The following is a 20,272-nucleotide window of genomic DNA, read 5'->3' on the forward strand; positions in this document are numbered from 1 at the left end:
GATGCTTTCTATCGTGGTGGTCGTGGCAGGCCTGGCTTCTGTGGAGCGTTAAGTTGCAAGGAGGCTTAATTAAAGATGAACAGGGTATTTTGAATGATGCTACTTTGACCCCAAAAAACAAACCCGATGGAATGAAACACAGAGAAGGAAGACGAAGAATTGGAAAGCCCACCCAAGAAATCGGGTTCGAAACAGCTATCACGACTGACAACGACTTACATACTACTACTCAAATGCGCGTCTCAATGACGGCAGGGGTGCTCAGAGCACCAGAGTTATCCGTCATGTACGTCATTGTCTGCGCTGCCACCGAATGCGGCAAGGTGGATCCTCTGTGCTGCATCGCCGATTGGGCCCATCTCAATGCGACAGTCCGCCCCCCCGATCATCGATGCCACCGACCCGGAGCTAACCTCCGGCTAGCGCGTGGGGTGGGATAACGTGCACTCACGTACATACGACACAGTGACTATGCTATCTGCGAGAAAATCTACGGGAGGGGGGAAAAAGCAGGGAACCACGACAACCATCTCCTGCGTATGGCGCTACACTAAACTACTGCGCATCGGCGCCGCTTCCTGCCAACGAAACGTTCAGCTGGGAAGGATGGCTTCGTGTCCTTGCCCTCACTTCGTCTACCAGGTCAACCGCTCAATCCTGTTGCTCATTGGCGCGGGCGGCGCACTACAACGCGACTTGTGGTGGTCTTCCAACCGCCCACCCCCGATCCGATCGCGATTCGACCCCGTCTCTCATGCTCTGCCCGGAAACAGACCCTCCCGGGATTAGAACGTTTCCTGGGACTACATGCAAATGTCGCCGTCTCCAGATCAAGGGAATGGGGAATTGTCGGGCCCAGAAATTTGGAGCTCCTTTGTCTACTCCAGGTTTCGCAAAACGGGTCTGTCTTATCATTGATGCGTCTGCTGAGTAGTTCCAGGCCTCAGTCTATGGGTCAACCACTCCACAAACGTCATGATTGTCTACCTTTAATGAACATGCATCTTCTCCGCTTAACCACGGTAGAATGTCGCAGGGCATAGAGGTAGCACTTGGGCACGCGAATGGGTGTTCTTGAATGTAATGGAAGCGTAAATGAGTTCCATTTTCATCTGATTATTGTACTTGTACAAGCAAACGTAACAATCTCTGTTCCATAGCGCTCAGATTCAAATTCCAATGCTACTTCCGCGTCAGTCTCTGCCGTGACATCGAGAAGAGGGTATACTGCAAAAGCGAACCAGACACAAGCACACCGTCCAAATCACCATGTGTTTCATCACCATCATCACTCGCGTACCACTGCCTGACAACCACCTCGTAAAATCTTCATCTTCCCAACACGACTGCTTTACGATTTCCATGGGCGCCTATTCCCATGGGGCAATAGGATTGACTTCCCTGCTGCTAGATGAAGACCCAGAAGAGATAGACCCCGACATTCTGTCGCGGACGCCATATGTTTGACGCATTAGCCTTCGCTGTTCTGCCCTTTTCTTGGCAAGGGCCTCAGGGTCGGGCCCGCTCGATGGTTTGATGGCCTCTTCAGGGATAGCTCCAATAGGGGCATGTAGTTTTGCGCTGGCGTCAGGATCGTCCATGGCCACGCCACATCTTTGAAACTCTTGCTTTTTCAACTGCTTCCAGTCATGTGAAGATGGCTCCCCGGTGCTGAACCAATCTTTGACCTGGCTGACCCAGCGGTTTTTGCCATCCTTGGGCTTAAGCCCCTCCCGTCTTCCTTTTGTTGGACTTCTATCGACGTTGGCTGTAGAAGTGGTGCAGTTGGATTGCGATTGGTTGGATGTCACACGTCTCGGAGAGGACATTTTGACGTCCGTCTCAGAGATTTTGTGTCTCAAAACCATTTCAACGTCTTCGAGTTCCAGTAACGTACCCGGATGGTTATCCTCTTCGTCGATAGCCAGACCTATTTTCTGCGGTGCTATCGTCCTTGTGTCAACGGTTGTTATGCCTAAGCTGGAAGCTGGCCGGGGAGGACTCTGTGAACGTAGTTGGGCGAATGACAGATCAAGTGATTTAACGACCTTATGCCGCAGTAATAGTGCGTGCTTTTGATCGGACACCCTCTTAGAGGAATTGAAGGGGAAGGCTTGGAATGATAGGTGGTCTTCCTTCAATTTGAGATTCTGATGTAGATCTCTCTCGCTCTTCAAACCGTTTTCGATAACCGAAGCTTTATTGCTTCGTTGAGGCGCGAGTAATCCGAGGAGGCTTCTTCTCTTCTCCTTCACTGGGATTGGCCACTAGCCGTAGAAAAATGCCTCCGGTCCAGTGATTGGAGTTGATGGTTGTGTTTCTGCCAAGACAGGGTTTTCTTCCGCCCGCAGTGGAACGTAAGAAGAGGCCCAGTAGAATGGGGGCTCTATAGCTCCACTAAGTTTCTGGGGCTGCACCCTTGTGTTGGCGTCGATATATGCGTCGTGAAGCGAGCGTGACCGACTGACGAAGGAACTGTCCGTCTGCGTAGGCGGTTGTAAAGAAGGGTTCGACGGTTTCCGTAATGCTGTAGTCGGGTAGGAAAAGTTGCGAATCGGAGGCAACGCCGTCGAGGAGGCGGGAGGAGTGTGACTATTTTCTTGATCGAGAACTGTAGGTGGAAGTTTTTGCTGTTTCCGATGTCGATGGAAAAGAGGCATTTTACAGTTCAAGTGAAAGACGAAACGATGCCGGGTGTTTAATGATCCATAGGAGGATGGGTTAATTCGAAGACGGCAGAAGCAGTGCGACCGGATGTTCAACGTAATACAATCTTGTCATAGGACGAGAGCCGAGGTGTGTATTTGGAGATGCTCAAGGGAGGGTAAATGCAGTGGGTGGGTATTTTAAGATGGAGGAAGACAAGGTTGGTGAGCGGGAGTCACGAGGTTGTATATCCAGTGCAGTGCAAAAGGTAATGGAAAGAGGGGAAGATGGAGTCTCCGAGTGACGAGGCCCAGAGATAATGTAAGGAGAATCCTGGCAGATGGGAAAGAAACACCTCGTGGTAGTAGCGTGTGGAATAACGCCAGTCAATGCCGCGAAAGAAAAGAAAGCATGGTCAGGTTTTACAAACCATGCCTTCCTCATGACCCGTCTCAAGCAGGGCGGCGGCTAGGCTGCACCTTCTTTGACTACCTATTCAGGTCTCTCCACGTCTTCCTTGTCCATGCCCCCTGGTGTTAGGCAACTCGTGACGTTAGCTCCCACGGCGATTAGAGACATGGAGAAAGATTCAACGCCAAACGTAGAAGAGTCAGGCACATCGGCGGCCGCCTTCCTAACGCTGCCCCGTTCAGTTATCCCGTGCTGCGAGTGGACGCCACATTGGAACTAAACACACGCTAACGCCAACGCTGGCGAAGACTGTGTGACAGGGACCGAGGATGACACCAATCCCCCAAGGATATCGAAGCGCTGTCTTTTCTGCTGCCGGGAAGACCATCTTTGGCCAGGTACGGTGCCTGAAGTAGTGTGAAAATTGGCCTTGCAAGGGATGGTTGAATCGTCCGGCGATCCCACTGCTCGATGTCTTGCACCAGGCGGGAACTTGTCTCAGACACCGCAACTCGAGAAAGGCAGAACGAAAGTCGATTAGCCTACTCGATGGCGTTGTGTTTCGTCCTTTATTGACATATTTTCAGCCAAAACCCGGCTCTCCCGGGTTCCTGAATGCTGGGTCAAGATCAAGGTTCAACTCCTGCCAACTAAGCTTTCCCGTATCGAGGTTTGGTGTTCTTTGTCAGATTTGCACTAGACTGAGAAAACTATCCACACGGCAATGTGCAAATGAAAGAAGAAGAAAACCCCTTATCTTCTCTAGCGGCTCAGAAACAGGGCACACGCACACACACACACAATGCTAAACCTCGAAGCCTGTTGGATGTAAGCTTGGAGATATACGAGCCTGCCGCGGCGATATTCCTTGATTGGCACACAGCATGGCGAGCTGAATCAATAATACGCAGGAGCATGGGTTCGGAAAAAGCAAGTCCCATGTCGACTTTAGAGCACCTGCAGCTGCAGCAGCACCATATTGAAACCGGACCCCCAGCCTGCAGACCTTCTCTCGTTGGTTGTATTTGCAACCCGTCCCGTTGGGAACACATACCAGTAGGCGCTAGGCTTTGTGCGAACTAACCAAGAAGGTGACATATGTGCGAGGCTACGGACGTATGACCAACAACGCTATGTAGGACCCGGAAAGCTCACAGAGTAGTCTGCAATTGCACCCACCGGTTTTTGGCGGCATTCCGAGAACACCGAGTTTTGCAGCGTGAGCTCTTTCTGTGACCCAAACCAAATAACGATGACCTAGAAACTTCAAAATTGGACCAAGCCTCAACTCGATGATCATTTAGCAGCAACTACTGGGCGGAGTGATGAACTCTTGAGATGCAGGACAATTCCTCCTGCCCATCAAATGCCACCATTCGCGATCGTAGGAAGGCCGCGCACTATCTACATTGGCGTCGTGCCCCAGATCTAGACGTATGTCGGCGGGCGCTTTTCTCGAATAGACCTAGCCAGTGGCAAGCGCGCATCGACATGACAACGTCCGGGCTCTCCGGTCCTTTATTGAGCACTGAATATGGGATTCATTGAATGGATCGAATGAGCTGAATAGCCAACCCACAATTTAGGGGGCGGAAAGTTCGTTTGGAATAAATCCGTTACTGGCCGACCGGCCGGTAGTCCATTCTACGCTCGTTGTAAACTTTGCTGTCCTTTACGTCCGTTGGCTCGTTAATGTCCACCCGACTGGCGACGGCCTGAACTATCGCAACGCGTTCTAATACCTCTTGTCCATTTCCTCCTGAGCGTGCCTTCAGCTGAAAATGGCCTTCCCCTGTTCGCGCTAGTAGTCCCAAAGCTGACAAAGTTCCCGAGCCGTCTGCACACGCGGCGCACGGCGCACGGGGCACCTTCAGCTCCGATTCCCTCCCGTCCCTTGCTTTCCCCTCCTTCTCCGACCCCACCAAGGAAACACAATCCAACCTTCAACACCCAATCTTCCGCTCACATACCACCGCCGCGACTAGAACACAACCCTTTGTGAGCCGCCAGCCTCGTCCACCATGCCGGGCCTCACGATATCGACAGGATCCGTCTCACCGCGCACGTCAGATGCGCCTGCGCCAGCTACGTCGGCGGCTGCCGCCGCTGCTGGTGCCACCACCTCTGCTGCCGGCGCAACAAACCTCCCAGCGCAGACCCCTCCGCGCTCCTCCCGCTCGTCGTCCCCCGCCCGGCCCCCCATAAGCCCCATAACCCCGACTCTACCCCCAGCCCGCCTGCCCGACCCTCCCGCCCCCTTCGCCGCCGACCGCCCCATCCTCACCCACACCTCCCAACCGCCCACCGCGGCCGCCGCGGCCATCCCCCCTCCGCGGCCGGACCCAATCGATTTCGACTCAAACCCAGACGTTCTAGCCCTCAAGTCGGCCATCTCCATCCTTCAGATGCAGTCGAAGAAGGCCGCTGCCGACATACAAGTTCTCAGCGCGGCCAAGAACGCTGCGACAGATAACCCGGCTGCCTTCCTCGCCGACCTCGGAGCGGGCAAGGTACACACGCAAGGCGACAAGCTGTTTCCGGAATCCGACTCCGACTCCGACTCCGACGTTGATAGTAAGGATGCCTCGCGGCGGGACGGAGAAAACAAACCAGAAGAGGCAGGGGGCGGCGCCGCACAGGGGAAGGCGAAGGAGCCGTCACGGCCTTGGGAGTCACTCCCCAAACCCCAGAGCGTGGTGCGCTGCCCTCCCATCAACTGGTCACAGTATGCTATCGTCGGGGAGTCACTGGACAAGATCCATGCGGACCAACTCGGGCGTCCAAGCCAGGGCGCGCCGGCGACGTTGGGGCCGAATGGAACGTACGAGTTTAAGGGAGAGCCAGGAGGAAATCAAAGACCGTTCATTGGTGTTGCAGCTCCTTATACGCCTGGCAAGGATAGGATCGACAAGAAGCCAAAAGGTGGCAAGCGGTAAAATATTGTAACTTGCAGCCAAGGGGGCTTGAGGAGGCAGCTTGGACGGGTCGCCATCATTTTACCGTCATAAGACAAGATGGGTGCATGATTGATGCTTTATGGATATCCATGAAATTACGAGGCGCTACACATAGGTTGCATGGGATAGGCAGGCGTTATGGTTAGGTGCATGGGCTCGGATTACAGTATGGGGTTTTCCCGCCCACAAGAGCTCACGCTGAATTTGTGAGAAAAATAACAAGTTGATACCAAATTGTGAGCAAAGCTAGTTCGTTGCGTCATTAGTCGAGGTATCTACTGGAGTCTAACGGGACAATCCCAAACCCGTCCCTAGTATGCATGGTTCCAATGCCGTGAAACGCCGTCCGTCCCCTCAAAGACCAGGATGAACCCAAAGCCAATCGTCATTAACCCCATTGCTGCAGCTGAAGAGCAAATCGCCAACTTATGTACGAGCCGGTGCAACGCTTACAAGATGGCGTGGCTGATTTGTGATCTGGCGCTTTTAGTTTGCGCGCCGCAAGAGAGCATACCCTGGAGCAGACTCAGAAGTCGCTATGGAGGTTTAGCCCACAAACATTCATTGAGACATCCAACGGTTACTTACTCCATGCTTTGTTGCACCGACCTCCGGAGTCGACGATTGTAATTCTTCCGCTCGTCGGCACCGCCCCAATACAGCTTGTGGGCTTCGGGGTTCACTAGGGTTCGGGGGTCGTAGGCGGGATCCTCCTCCTCCAAGGCTGAGAATACAGCCTCGATATGAGAACGCACATCGTCCTTTTTCAACGGATTTGGGGAATAGCATGCTGTTCCATCCTCTGAAATACGATGATGGAAAATGCGGGTTTGGAACTTGACACGAGGCTGCTCTTCGGGGAATCGCGGGCTGAAATGTATCTTGATGCGGAATAGACCGCCGTCGAGGTTCGTCATCGGACGTCCAAAGTAGGTAATAACCCAGACGAAAGGATTGTTATCCTCCAGCTGAACGTCGTGGGGAATATCCTGTCGTTTGAACGCCTGCACAACTTGCTCATACTGATGTCGCAGGTTGACTGAGACCGTCATCTCCTTCTCGCTCGCAATCTGACCGTCCTTAGCCCACTTGACAAGCTCGTTATCAAGGCCAGCTTTAATGTTACGTAAACGTCTCTCCAGCTCGGTATAGTTGAACTTTCCGTCCATGGAGTTGCTAGCGCCTTCGAACGGCATGCGTGCAAAGGGTTGATGGTCCTTCACTTCGGTCTTGGCCTTTTGCACAGCAGCCAGGTAGGCGTCATAGTACCACAGAAACCTTCGTTTGCACAGATCTTTGAAAGGCTCGAAAGGAACGTTGGTGTCGTCCATGTCTTCAGTGTCCATATCGAGTTGATCTCCCTCTGCCGCAGACTGCTGGGCGATAGCGACGCCATCAGGGGTCAACCCTAAATACTCCTCCAGGCGCTGGATGACTGAAACCCGAAGGCTCTCATGCCGGATCTGGGCACCTGGGTTAGTGCTGATCGGTTCCCACCACATCAGGATATCGAGTTCTGTCTACCTTCTGTACGTAGTCCTTCTGGTTCTTCTTGTCTGATGCCTCGTTTGCCTCCTCGAAGCCAGGCTCGTTCTCGTACGGGTTGCCTGACATCAAGCTCTGGATAGAGATGAGAATCGACTCAAGACCTTGAGCGGCAGACCACTCTTCGCCGCGCTCGCCGCGCCAGGTGCTACAGATTGTTAGTCAAACATTCATGGCAGAATCATGTGCCTCATTGTACCCGAGAATTGACCTGCAGTGCGCCGTCAGTGTCACCGATTTCCAACATGCGCTGTAGTTAATGGAGAACCCACAAGCAAACCTTGCCGGATGCGTAAATATTTGGGTTGAACCGGCATCTTCCTCCGTTCGTTGTGATACCGTTGACATTTGGTGACTTGCGCGGGTAATCTGCTCTTCAGTCAGCCCCATAAGCGCACCGTAATCAGCCATGGGAGAAACAGACCCTTATTAAATCTGATGGCGAACTGGTATGACGGTTAGCACAATGTCGAGACCGAATCACCCAGACACGGTTCATGTACCTCGAAAAATCCGAATTCGTACGGGGTGTCGTGAGGGCCGATGATCAAGGCCTTAACATTGCGAACATCGACGTCACGGCAAGCGACAGCCAGAGCTGACGGGTAAGGTAGGTCAGCCCAAGTCTTCTTCAGCCTAACCAACCGGGGTTCGTACATAGATCTGAGGTTCGCTGAATGTCGCTCAACTCCTAATACGTGATGCAAGCGTCAGCCTTATGATATCGACCCCTCATTCGCAGTTGAGGTGGCAGACGGGGCGGGATCGCAGCTACCTTGGTGATGCGAATGATGGATTGATCCGCCATGCTGACGGATGGGTCGAGCGCTGTGCGGCTCCCTTTGACGATCGATCGCGCGGTGTAATTCGGGAAATGCTGTATGGAGACTATGGTCGCTCGGTCACCTCGAAGCGACGGATAGGAGACTGAACGAGTGGGCGGCGTCTAGGAGCCTGACGGGCGAAGTCAGGTCAGGAAAATACTTTCTGCAGACGGTCAAATGCGACTTCCGTTGGTTGGTTCGTTGGTTGGTTGGTTGGCAGGGCAGGCTACCTCACAGGTAGAAGTAGTCGGGTGGGAAGCCTGCCGATGGGACGCTGAGACGAGGCAGCTGCACTAAATCGGCAGTTTGGCGGGGCATGAGGGGTAAATTTAGCGTGCGTTTGATGCAGGTCAATCACCGCGGTACGGTGGAAGGACCACCTTCACCTTTGCAACTTCCGTGTATGCTGACAAGGAACCCCACAGCGGCAGACGGGACAATCATCCGGGCTTTGATGGATTTGACACGTCTTAAAGACTTGGGGAATGGCGAAGAAGTCTTGATTGATAAATCATTATGAGAAACATCTAGCGATACCTGTAGTTGCAGCCAAGTTGCCCAAACAAAGGCTTCCCTTGCCCTGAAGCTTCCCTATCCCTGGCTTCAGCCTCTATCATGCACGCCATTTGTCATATTCTTTTGCCGCTTCCAACCGTGATTCATAATGACCTACCTCATAATGACGGTGGGCCTGTAACTTATTTAGGAGCTTGGACCAGCATAAATATACCCTTACTCTCTCCCTCGCTCTCTCAGATGATGGATATCTGTCGCTCGAGCAAGAGAAAAAAAACTCTCGGCTATCGGCATGAGGCTTGGCTTCACATCTCTGCACCAACGGCTAAATACATATAGATTACTCTACAACCGTAACATGCGTGAACTGAAAATCATCTGCACATAATGTGATGCAACTACAATGCCCGCCATCCTACATTAGGTGCATCCAGCACGTTTAACGGGCCCACAGCAAAGAACTATTCACCATCTAGCTATGTAATTTATACTCAGCCAAAAAGAATGAAAGTCATCTACAGAAACAGAGAGGTGTTGGGTGAGGAGCTGTGTCAACGTCATATTTCCACTTGGTGACTTTTCCATAAAGGTCAAAGTCTCATAGTGCCTACTCGACCTTTGCATTACCTCATCTACCTAGGTAAGGTACCTTCCAGGTGGGGCAGCTAGATGCCGCGGGGTTCCCGTCCAGACGCGGTGGATTTAGACCCTTGTCGGCCGAGAAAGCTCCAGCACGCGTCAACTCCACGGTCACCGCGTCTGGCAGTTTAATTGATTTCCTCGATTATCACTACTGCTGATTATCAAACGAAGGACGCCACCACCCGTCAAATTGAACCCGACACCATCCCACGAAGGCAATCCCCGGAACTGACTCTGCGAAATTTATCAATGGCGAGTTTCTTCGATCTAAAGGCCAGAAAGGCGGCCGCTGCGAACGGAACGTCGGCTCAGAAGCAGGAGAAATCTGCACAACCGCCACGGGCACAGCCATGGGTTGAGAAATAGTGCGTCTTCTCGATACCATGACCCTCGGAATACTTTTTCTTACCTGCTAACCTGGAATTCTAGCCGTCCAAAGACTCTCAGCGACGTCACTGCCCAAGATCACACCGTCACAGTTTTGCAGCGGACGCTGCAGGCCTCTAACGTATGGCCGCCCAATCCCACTCAATCGCCCCAACATCTTGGAGATGCTTGCTGACTTGGATTCGTAGTTGCCACACATGCTTTTCTACGGCCCACCCGGTACGGGCAAGACATCAACAGTTCTGGCTTTGGCCAAAGAGCTTTACGGTCCCGAGATGATCAAGTCACGAGTGCTCGAGCTCAACGCCTCCGACGAGCGTGGAATCTCTATCGTCCGAGAGAAGGTGAAGGACTTCGCTCGCATGCAGTTGACGAACCCGACGGCCGAATACAAGAAAAGGTATCCTTGCCCACCCTTCAAGATCATTATCCTTGACGAGGCCGATTCCATGACCCAAGACGCCCAGAGTGCCCTCCGCCGGACCATGGAGACATACAGCAAGATCACGCGGTTCTGCTTGATTTGCAACTACGTAACGCGCATCATCGACCCTCTTGCCAGTCGTTGCAGCAAGTTCCGCTTCAAGAGCTTAGACCAGGGCAACGCTAAGAAGAGGCTCGAGAATATTGCAGAGAACGAGAGCGTTCATTTAGAGGATGGCGCCGTGGATGCTCTCATCAAGTGCAGCGAAGGTGATTTGCGAAAGGCCATCACATTCTTGCAGAGTGCGGCGCGGTTAGTGGGTGCCGGTAACGAAGAAACCTCTGTGGACGATGCTATGGAACTTGACAAGAAGCCTGTTACGGTCAAAATCATCGAGGACATTGCTGGCGTCATCCCGGAGAACACCGTCGACAGACTAGTTGATGCCATTCGCCCAAATGGTGCCGGAGACACATATCAAGATGTGGCCAAGGTGGTTGAAGACATGGTGGCTGATGGCTGGAGTGCCGGACAGGTAGTCTCTCAGGTGAGTTACCTATTGACCGTTGAAACGTCACCATCTAACCAGCATCCAGCTCTACCAATCCATCGTTTTCGACGAAACAGTTCCCGACGTACAAAAAAACAAGATCGTCCTCGTCTTTTCCGAGGTGGACAAGAGACTAGTCGATGGTGCGGATGAGCATTTGTCCATCCTGGACCTTGCTTTGAGGATATCGGGTATAATGAGTGGCCGGAGCAACAACTAATCAATCAACGTTTTGACAAGTGGACTTGTTGAACAACGAGTGGCGTCCGGGTCTGTTCATTGAGGCGTTGATACTGGCAATAATTATGTCTGGACTGGGTATATACCTTCGGGCTCTTCAAATATGATCTCCATGACCGATGAGACCAAGCTTTCCATCAATGACAGACCAGATGTCGTCAGGATTAACCGTGGATTCCTTCCTCTGATGGGTGGCATGCTTCCTTGCACCCACCTTGTCCGCTGACCCCTGTGTCAGCCATATATCTTCCTCCGTTGCATCTTCTACTGCTTCCTTCTCCGGCTCCTTTGGCCCCTGACCCAGGAGCTTGTCGACTTCCTGAAGTGCCGTCATTGAACCTTCCAATGCGACCTGACCTTCCTCAATCTTCTCGGCCACTGCTTCCAACGTGGCGATCTTTGCTGAATCCGCTGCAAACACCCAGGGTTTGACATGGTCCGAAGATACCAGCTTATCTGACACAGCGGATGCGAAGTCCTCCCTAAAACCAGACTTGGGCCTGCCTGCGCCAGGTATTGGGTGTCCGGGAAGAAGCTGGCTTTCTTCGGTAAGATGGTCCAATGCCTGCCGGGTCTCCTTGGCTTGCTTTGCGAGAACAGCGTTGATATGCGACTTCTGGGTAATCATGCCCTTCTGCTCTCGTGAGAGGGAGATGAGCTTATCGAGGTAGGGGATGAGTAGGTAGGCCGTTGGTGCGGGCAGGCCAGCATGATCTTGCGCGGAAGTAGCGGCGTCACTGCCGGGTTTCAAGACCGGTTGAGTCTGCTGAGAGACGAGGTCGAGTAGGGATTTCCGCGTGGATGTGTACTTGTTGTACTTGTTCTTGATATCAACCAGTTGCTCATCGATGCTCGTCTTGTCGACATTGGAGCTGTCTCCATTTCTTTGGGGTGCAACATTGTTTTCCGACTCTCCTGAAGCTTTGCTAAGCTCCATCTCGATCCAATTTATGAGTTCCGACCTGGTTATGTCCAGAGCGTGTGCCCTTGCCTGGTCATTGACCTGGCCCGCCAATGACCCCGTCCTTTGCCGAACACCCTCCAGTAGCTGCTCTTCGCGCTGCAGAAGCAATTTGGCCCGAAGCACGACCTTTTCCAGCTGTCCAGTCAGGCCACTCAAGTCCGTTTTTGTTGTGCGGTTATCGACAGCTAAGCCGTTTACAACCTCGTTTGGGACGTCTGGTAGAGGGGGCGAGTCCCTGAACACATCTTCCAGGTTAAGAAAGTCTGGAGATGCTGCAGGTTGCTGCGCTAAAAGACCCAGGTACTTCTGCACGGCCAGTAGCCTTTGGTGTTTCTGACGCAGCTTCACAAGAGCGACGTGATCTTCCACCTGGTCTCTTGAAGTGACGCCCTGAGTTCGAGATGGAACTGCTGTTACGGCCTCACTCCGCGTGTTTTCGTACTCGTTACGAGCTTTGAGATTTGCGTTCAAGGCTTTGAGATACTCCTTCTGAAGGCCCTTGACCTCCTGTGTCGGCGTGACTCTGTAAGAAGCCCCGATGAGAGACAGAGGTCTCTGAACTGGTCCCGGCTGGCCACATGCTTGAAGGTGGAGGGCTAAGGCGCGTCGGATATATGCTACCTGCTCCCGTGGTTTGATGTAAGGCTCAAGTGATGCCTGAACCTTCTGCATTGGTTTTGGTACTGGGGAGTCCATGTTGGCGACTTCTTATGACAGAGTCATAGATTTCTGCATCAGAAAGCGCCGTGATACCTTCAACTAGCTGTGATGAGACTTGCAAGATTTCTTGTCCGCGTGTTGATGGTTCTTTGGACCGTGATTTACACTGTTCGATGGTCAGGGTGGTGTGGATTTGTCTGGCCTCAATGCTCCACCCTGTGTCGATATGAAGGCGGGTGAGCCACACGACGTCACGTGCAGCTACCTGGAGACCACTAGCGCGTTTGTCGCCTAGCGCCATCTCCGGATTTTGCCTATGCAAGCAGATGAAATTTGTTCCGCGCGACGGGCGTCGAAGACATCGATACACGTCTCTGCCCACTTAGCCACACACGCGATACTTCTCTTATTGAGTCACTTGAACACTGAAAACTCAACACCTTAATATCAGGCAGATGAACTAGGCCTCCAGCTGGGTATACGGCGTTTTAAAGGATAAATACTCGGCGCAAGCCGCCTGTTGCTGTCGCTCGACCAGCTCCAACACCACCACCACTTCGGGAGTCGAGCGCAAACGATACGATACGATACCCCCCCCCCCCCAATTCACAGTCAAGATGTCGAACCAAGATCAACACCGCGATGTCTCCCAGTACAAGTACTCGGCCATGTCCAACCTGGTCCTCCAGGCGGACCGTCGTTTTGTATCGAGACGAAACGATGAGGCCACGGGCGATCCCGAGTCTCTCGCTGGGAAGCTGAGCATTCGCGACATGGGAGCACGCGTCGCTCGCGACACGGCGCCGAAACAGAAGAAGCCTACGGGCCTTCCCGATGTTGAACGTGGCAGGTTACAGGAGGGCGAGGATGTGCTCGCGCGCGAGCAGAGGAAGAAGAAGGGCGAGGCAGCGCAAGTGAGGGGCACGGGTGTCCTGGGAACTGGAGACCTGCTCGTCGAGGGCATTCAATATCGCCCGCGCACGCCTGCAACGCGAGCTATCTACGAGTTGATACTGAAGATTGTGTCCGACAACCTTGGCGACGTACCTCAGACTACCATCATCAGCGCCGCCGATGTGACCCTGGAATTCCTCAAGACCGACGACTTGAAGGATACAGAAAAAAAGAGAGACATCGACGACCTCCTAGGTGTGTCAATGAGCGCCAAAGAGTTCAACGAGCTTGTGAACCTTGGAAAGAAGATTACAGACTACGATGCACAAGACGAAGACGAAGACATGGGCGACAATGCAGGCGACGGCGCTGATGGAGCCGAATTGGACGAAAGACAGGGTGTGGCGGTTGTTTTCGAAGACTCCGACGACGAAGAAGGAGGCATTGTCAATGAAGTCAGGGAAGAGTCCTCCGAGGATGAGGACGCTGATGAGGAGGATCAACCTGCCGACGATGGCGCTGAAAAGGAAGACCTTGACGACGACGCCATGGTGATTGATTCAGCGCCCAAGAAGCAGTCACAAGGCGATAAGCAATCAAAGACGGTCCCTGCTAGGGACATAGATGCATTCTGGTTGCAGCGACAAATCGGAAAGCTCTATGCGGATTCTCATGAGCAGCATGACAAGACGACCGAAGCGCTGCGCATTCTCTCCGGCGATGCAGAGGAACAGGGCGGCGAAGAGAAATCACTCCGGGAGATTGAGAACGATCTCATGGAATTATTCGACTACGAGCACCACGAACTGGTTCAACTACTCATTGAGAACAGGGAAAAGGTGGTTTGGCTCACTCGTCACTCAAGAGCTGAGACAGACGAGAAGCGAGCCGAAATCGAGCGCGAGATGGCCTCGGAAGGTCTCCAGCGGATCCTCAACGAGAAGTTTGGAAAGAAGACGGACGACCAAAAGGGACGCAAGATGGATATCAAGATGGACCTCGACGCACCGTCATCACTCACAAATGCCCCTGCTGCAGAGTCAGAGCGGCCTCAGGGCGGACTAGTCGGCGGTCTGCAACCGCGGAAACTTATCAACTTGGAAAACCTGGTGTTCGACCAAGGTAACCACCTGATGAGCAATCCTAAGGTTAGGTTGCCCGAGGGCTCGACCAAACGGACCTTCAAGGGCTACGAAGAAATTCATGTGCCCGCCCCCAAGAAGCGCAACGAGCCAGGTGATACTCTCATTCCAATCGGCGACATGCCGGAGTGGTCTCGTTTACCGTTCAGTACCGCCAAGTCACTCAACAAAATTCAATCCAAGTGCTACCCTACAGCTTTTGGAGATGATGGCAACATGCTTATTTGCGCTCCCACTGGCAGTGGCAAGACGAACGTGGCGATGCTTACCATTCTCCGCGAGCTTGGCAAAAATCGAAACCCAGAGACTGGCGACATTGATCTGGATGCCTTCAAAATCGTCTACATCGCACCCCTAAAGGCGTTGGTGCAGGAGCAAGTTGGCAACTTCGGCAAGCGACTTGAGCCATACGGCGTCAAGGTTTCAGAGTTGACTGGTGACCGACAACTTACCAAGCAACAAATAGCAGAGACTCAAATCATCGTTACGACCCCTGAGAAGTGGGACGTTATCACGAGAAAAGCTACCGATCTCAGCTACACGAACCTGGTACGCTTGATCATCATCGATGAAATCCACTTGCTTCACGATGACCGCGGTCCAGTTCTTGAAAGCATCGTCAGCAGAACAATCAGGAAGACGGAACAGACCGGAGAGCCGGTTCGTCTAGTTGGTCTGTCAGCTACGCTGCCAAACTACAAGGATGTCGCCAGTTTTCTGCGCGTAGATATCAACAGTGGCCTCTTCCATTTCGATGGCAGTTTCCGTCCTTGCCCGTTGCGCCAGGAATTCATTGGCGTCACGGATCGCAAAGCCATTAAGCAATTGAAGACCATGAACGATGTTACGTACAACAAAGTCATTGAACATGTCGGAGCCAACAGAAACCAGATGCTTATCTTCGTCCACTCACGAAAAGAGACGGCCAAGACTGCACGCTACATTAGGGACAAGGCTTTGGAGATGGACACAATCAACCAGATCCTTCGCCACGACGCCGGAAGCCGTGAGGTTCTCAACGAGGCAGCTAGCCAAGCCACCGATAAGGACCTCAAGGATATCCTGCCGTACGGTTTCGGCATCCACCATGCTGGTATGAATCGTATCGACCGTACTGATGTTGAAGACCTTTTTGCCAGAGGCGCTATTCAAGTGCTTGTCTGCACAGCCACTCTTGCTTGGGGTGTCAACTTACCCGCCCATACCGTCATTATAAAAGGTACTTCGGTCTACTCCCCGGAGAAGGGCAGCTGGGTCGAACTCAGCCCCCAGGATGTCCTGCAGATGCTTGGCCGTGCCGGTCGTCCACAGTTCGATACCTATGGCGAGGGTATCATTATTACCACTCAGAACGAGATCCAGTACTATCTATCACTCCTGAACCAGCAACTGCCAATCGAGAGTCAGTTTGTCAGCCGCCTCGTGGACAACCTGAATGCCGAGATCGTTCTCGGCAATGTCAGGAGTAGAGACGAAGGTGTTGAGTGGCTTGGTTACACGTATCTGTTCGTTCGCATGCTCCGGTCTCCCGGCCTTTACCAGGTCGGCGCGGAGTATGAAGACGACGAGGCTTTAGAACAGAAGCGAGTTGATCTCATTCATTCTGCGGCATCAGTACTGAGAAAATCAAATCTCGTCAAATACGACGAGAAGACCGGGAAGCTTCAGTCTACGGAGCTTGGCCGCATTGCATCGCACTACTACATTACCCACGGCTCCATGGAAACCTACAACAATCTCATCCAGCCGTCAATCACTACCATCGAGCTCTTCAGGGTCTTCTCGCTTAGCGCAGAGTTTAAGTACATCCCGGTACGCCAGGATGAGAAACTTGAGCTTGCCAAGCTGCTTGGCAGAGTCCCGATTCCGGTGAAGGAGAGTATTGAAGAACCGCACGCCAAGATCAACGTGCTGCTGCAGGCCTATATTTCACGACTGAAATTGGACGGCCTTGCTCTCATGGCTGACATGGTGTACGTCACTCAGTCTGCTGGCCGTATCCTCCGTGCTATCTTCGAAATCACCATGAAGAAGGGATGGGCATCTGTGGCCAAGACCGCCTTGGATCTCTGCAAAATGGCCGAGAAGCGGATGTGGCCAACAATGTCACCACTTCGTCAGTTCCCCGGCTGTCCCAGGGACATTGTTCAGAAGTCGGAGAGAATCGAGGTGTCATGGAGTAGCTACTTCGATCTCGACCCCCCGCGCATGGGCGAACTGCTCGGTATGCCCAAGGCTGGCAGAACTGTCTGCGGCCTCGTTGCGAAGTTTCCAAGAGTTGAAGTTCAGGCTCAAGTCCAACCACTTACCAGATCTATGCTTCGAGTCGAGCTGAGCATTTCCCCCAACTTTGAGTGGGATGCCGAGGTTCATGGCCCATCCGAAAGTTTCTGGATCCTTGTTGAGGACTGCGACGGGGAGGACATTCTCTTTAGCGACCAGTTTCTGTTGCGTAAAGAGTATGCCGAGTCTGAGTCGAACGAACACATTGTCGATTTCACCGTCCCGATCACGGAGCCAATGCCTCCCAACTATTTCATCTCAGTCATCTCAGATCGCTGGATGCACTCCGAAACGAGACTGCCAGTATCCTTCCACAAGTTGATTCTTCCCGAGAGGTTCCCTCCCCATACTGAGCTTCTTGAGCTTCAGCCACTACCCGTTGCAGCACTGAAAGCCAAGGAGTACGCGAAGCTGTATCCCAACTGGGAACACTTCAACCGTATTCAAACCCAAACTTTCAACTCTTTGTACAACACCGATCAGAACGTGTTCGTCGGTGCGCCGACCGGCAGCGGCAAGACTGTATGTGCAGAGTTCGCACTTCTGCGCCACTGGTCCAAGTCGGACGCTGGACGATCCGTCTACATCGCCCCCTTCCAAGAACTGGTTGATTTGCGCCTAGACGACTGGCAGAAAAGACTCGGCGGTCTTCGCGGCGGAAAGACCATCGAAAAGCTCACGGGAGAAACCACCACTGATCTGAAGATCTTGGAACGCAGCGATCTAGTTCTCGCGACTCCAGCACAATGGGATGTATTGTCTCGCCAATGGAAGCGTCGGAAGAATGTCTCAACCGTTGAGCTATTTATCGCCGACGAGATTCACCTGCTTGGCAATCAAATGGGCTATGTCTACGAAATCATCGTTTCGCGGATGCACTATATCAGGACACAGACGGAACTGCCGATGAGAATTATCGCTCTTGGCGTCTCCCTCGCAAATGCTCGTGATCTTGGAGAATGGATCGATGCGAAGAAGCACGACATTTACAACTTCAGCCCGCACGTCCGCCCTGTGCCGCTCGAACTCCATATCCAGTCTTACACCAACCCTCACTTCCCTTCGCTGATGCTCTCCATGGCGAAGCCAACGTACTTGGCTATTACTCAGATGTCTGCCGACAAACCAGCTATCGTGTTCGTGCCAAGCCGGAAGCAAACACGAGCCACCACCCGTGATCTTCTGACAGCTTGCTTTATGGATGACGACGAGGATCGTTTCTTGCATGCTGAGGTTGAACAAATGCGTCCTCTCCTTGAACGCGTCAACGAGGAAGCGTTGGCTGAAGCACTGTCCCATGGAGTAGGATACTACCACGAAGCTTTGAGCCAGAGCGACAAACGTATTGTCAAGCACCTGTACGAACACGGTGCCATTCAAGTTTTGGTTGCTTCTCGTGACGTTTGCTGGGAGCTTAACAGCACCGCTCATCTCGTCGTCGTCATGGGCACTCAGCATTTCGATGGCCGAGAGCATCGGTACATCGACTACTCCTTGAGTGAGGTTTTACACATGTTTGGCAAGGCGCTGCGCTCCTCGAAAGATGGCAGAGGCCGAGGTGTTCTTATGCTTCCGGCGGCGAAGAGAGACTTCTACAAGAAGTTTTTGAACGAGGCACTTCCTGTCGAGTCGCACCTGCACAACTACCTCCACGATGCATTCGTGACTGAAATCAGCACAAAAATGATTGAATCTGGCGACGACGCGATTAACTGGACTACTTTCACCTACTTCTACAGGCGCCTCTTGGCCAACCCCAGTTTCTACAGTCTCACCAGCACGACGCAGGATGGTCTTAGCGACTACATGTCTGATCTCATCCAGACGACACTACAGGAGTTGAGTGACTCGAAGATCATCGAGCTCGATGAAGACGACGGTTCGGTCGCGCCTCAAAACGCGGCTATGATTGCCGCCTACTACAACATCTCCTACATTACCATGCAAACGTTCCTCTTGTCTCTCAGCGCCAAGACAAAGCTTAAGGGTGTTCTTGAAATCATCACATCGGCTACCGAGTTCGAGGCGATCCAGATTAGGAGGCATGAGGAAGGAATACTCCGCCGCATATATGACCGCATTCCCGTCAAGATGTCAGAGCCCGTGTATGACTCCGCGCATTTCAAGGCGTTCGTTCTTCTTCAGGCACACTTCTCCAGAATGCAGTTGCCGATCGACCTCGCAAAGGACCAGGAGATTATCATCTCCAAGGTTCTTAGCCTTCTGAGTGCCACAGTCGATATTCTCTCGTCTGACGGGCATCTCAACGCCATGAACGCCATGGAAATGTCTCAGATGGCTGTGCAGGCAATGTGGGATCGCGACAGCCCCTTGAAGCAGATTCCCCACTTCACACCTGAGGTCGTAAAGGTGGCGAACGAGTTTGGGTACGTACCATTGCCATCAATGATTCGTTGCAAAGCTAACTTTGAATTCTTCCGCAGCATCAAGGACATTTTCGACTTCATGGAGGCCATGAATCCAGAGGAGAACCCAGACTACGGCAAGCTGGTCAAGCGCCTCGGTCTCTCACAGACCCAGCTGGGCGAGGCTGCCGCCTTCACCAATGACAAATATCCCGACATTGAACTTGAACACAGCATTCTGGATGAGGATGATATTCGAGCCAACGAGCCTGCATACCTAAGCGTGCAGATCCAACGACAAGTTGACGAAGATGAAGAGTTTGACCCAACCGTGCATGCGCCGTTCTACCCAGCCAAGAAACTGGAGAATTGGTGGCTTGTGGTCGGTGAAGAGAAAACAAAGAATCTCCTTGCCATCAAGCGTGTCACGATTGGCCGCGAGCTCAAGGTTAAGTTGGAGTTCACAGTGCCGGCGGCTGGTAAGCACGATCTGAAGCTGTTCCTAATGAGCGACAGCTACGTTGGAGTGGACCAAGAGCGCGAGTTCTCTGTCACGGCCGCAGAAGGCATGGACGTGGACGACAGCGATGAGGAAGAGGACGAGGAATAGATGCCCCAAAGATAGCATAGGCAGCCGTCCGTACGATATCTCTATGTGTACTATATCGATCGAGAGGAGTTGAAGGATAATAGACAAGCATTCGGTCAAAGTCAGTTCTTCTTCCAGTTACTGGTCCTATACAGTCGGCTCTTGTCCTCATTCAACAGGGTTAAGTGGCCTGAAGTCCGGTTGTGCAGACTGTGTGCGGTATGACTGTGGT

General features: G+C 52.7%; 5 protein-coding genes across 5 annotated transcripts; 3 read left to right on the forward strand and 2 right to left on the reverse strand.

Moving 5' to 3' along the window:
- Positions 1-5,078: 5,078 nt before the first annotated feature.
- Positions 5,079-5,993, forward strand: EsH8_I_001041 (uncharacterized protein; the record flags this gene model as incomplete). The annotated part of the gene is made up of 1 exon (XM_083268454.1): positions 5,079-5,993. The coding sequence occupies one exon, from the start codon at positions 5,079-5,081 to the stop codon at positions 5,991-5,993; it is 915 nt and encodes a 304-aa protein (XP_083118892.1).
- A 547-nt stretch (positions 5,994-6,540) lies between these two features.
- On the reverse strand, positions 6,541-8,367 carry EsH8_I_001042 (ubiquitin-conjugating enzyme/RWD-like protein; the record flags this gene model as incomplete). The annotated part of the gene is made up of 9 exons (XM_083268455.1): positions 6,541-6,550; positions 6,603-7,477; positions 7,539-7,707; positions 7,759-7,770; positions 7,832-7,928; positions 7,984-8,005; positions 8,063-8,157; positions 8,217-8,250; positions 8,335-8,367. The coding sequence occupies 9 exons, from the start codon at positions 8,365-8,367 to the stop codon at positions 6,541-6,543; spliced, it is 1,347 nt and encodes a 448-aa protein (XP_083118893.1).
- Positions 8,368-9,790: 1,423 nt separating this feature from the next.
- EsH8_I_001043 (replication factor C subunit 2) lies at positions 9,791-11,122 on the forward strand (the record flags this gene model as incomplete). Its single annotated transcript, XM_083268456.1, has 4 exons — positions 9,791-9,906; positions 9,971-10,049; positions 10,117-10,899; positions 10,949-11,122. 4 exons carry the CDS (start codon positions 9,791-9,793, stop codon positions 11,120-11,122), a joined length of 1,152 nt encoding a protein of 383 aa, XP_083118894.1.
- Positions 11,123-11,239: 117 nt separating this feature from the next.
- EsH8_I_001044 (uncharacterized protein) lies at positions 11,240-12,802 on the reverse strand (the record flags this gene model as incomplete). The annotated part of the gene is made up of 1 exon (XM_083268457.1): positions 11,240-12,802. One exon carries the CDS (start codon positions 12,800-12,802, stop codon positions 11,240-11,242), a length of 1,563 nt encoding a protein of 520 aa, XP_083118895.1.
- Positions 12,803-13,383: 581 nt separating this feature from the next.
- Positions 13,384-20,061, forward strand: EsH8_I_001045 (ATP-dependent RNA helicase BRR2; the record flags this gene model as incomplete). Its single annotated transcript, XM_083268458.1, has 2 exons — positions 13,384-19,472; positions 19,530-20,061. The coding sequence occupies 2 exons, from the start codon at positions 13,384-13,386 to the stop codon at positions 20,059-20,061; spliced, it is 6,621 nt and encodes a 2,206-aa protein (XP_083118896.1).
- Between the last annotated feature and the right edge of the window lie 211 nt (positions 20,062-20,272).

This window comes from Colletotrichum jinshuiense, chromosome 1 (assembly GCF_051148585.1).
Source record: "Colletotrichum jinshuiense chromosome 1, complete sequence".
Taxonomy (NCBI): domain Eukaryota; kingdom Fungi; phylum Ascomycota; class Sordariomycetes; order Glomerellales; family Glomerellaceae; genus Colletotrichum; species Colletotrichum jinshuiense.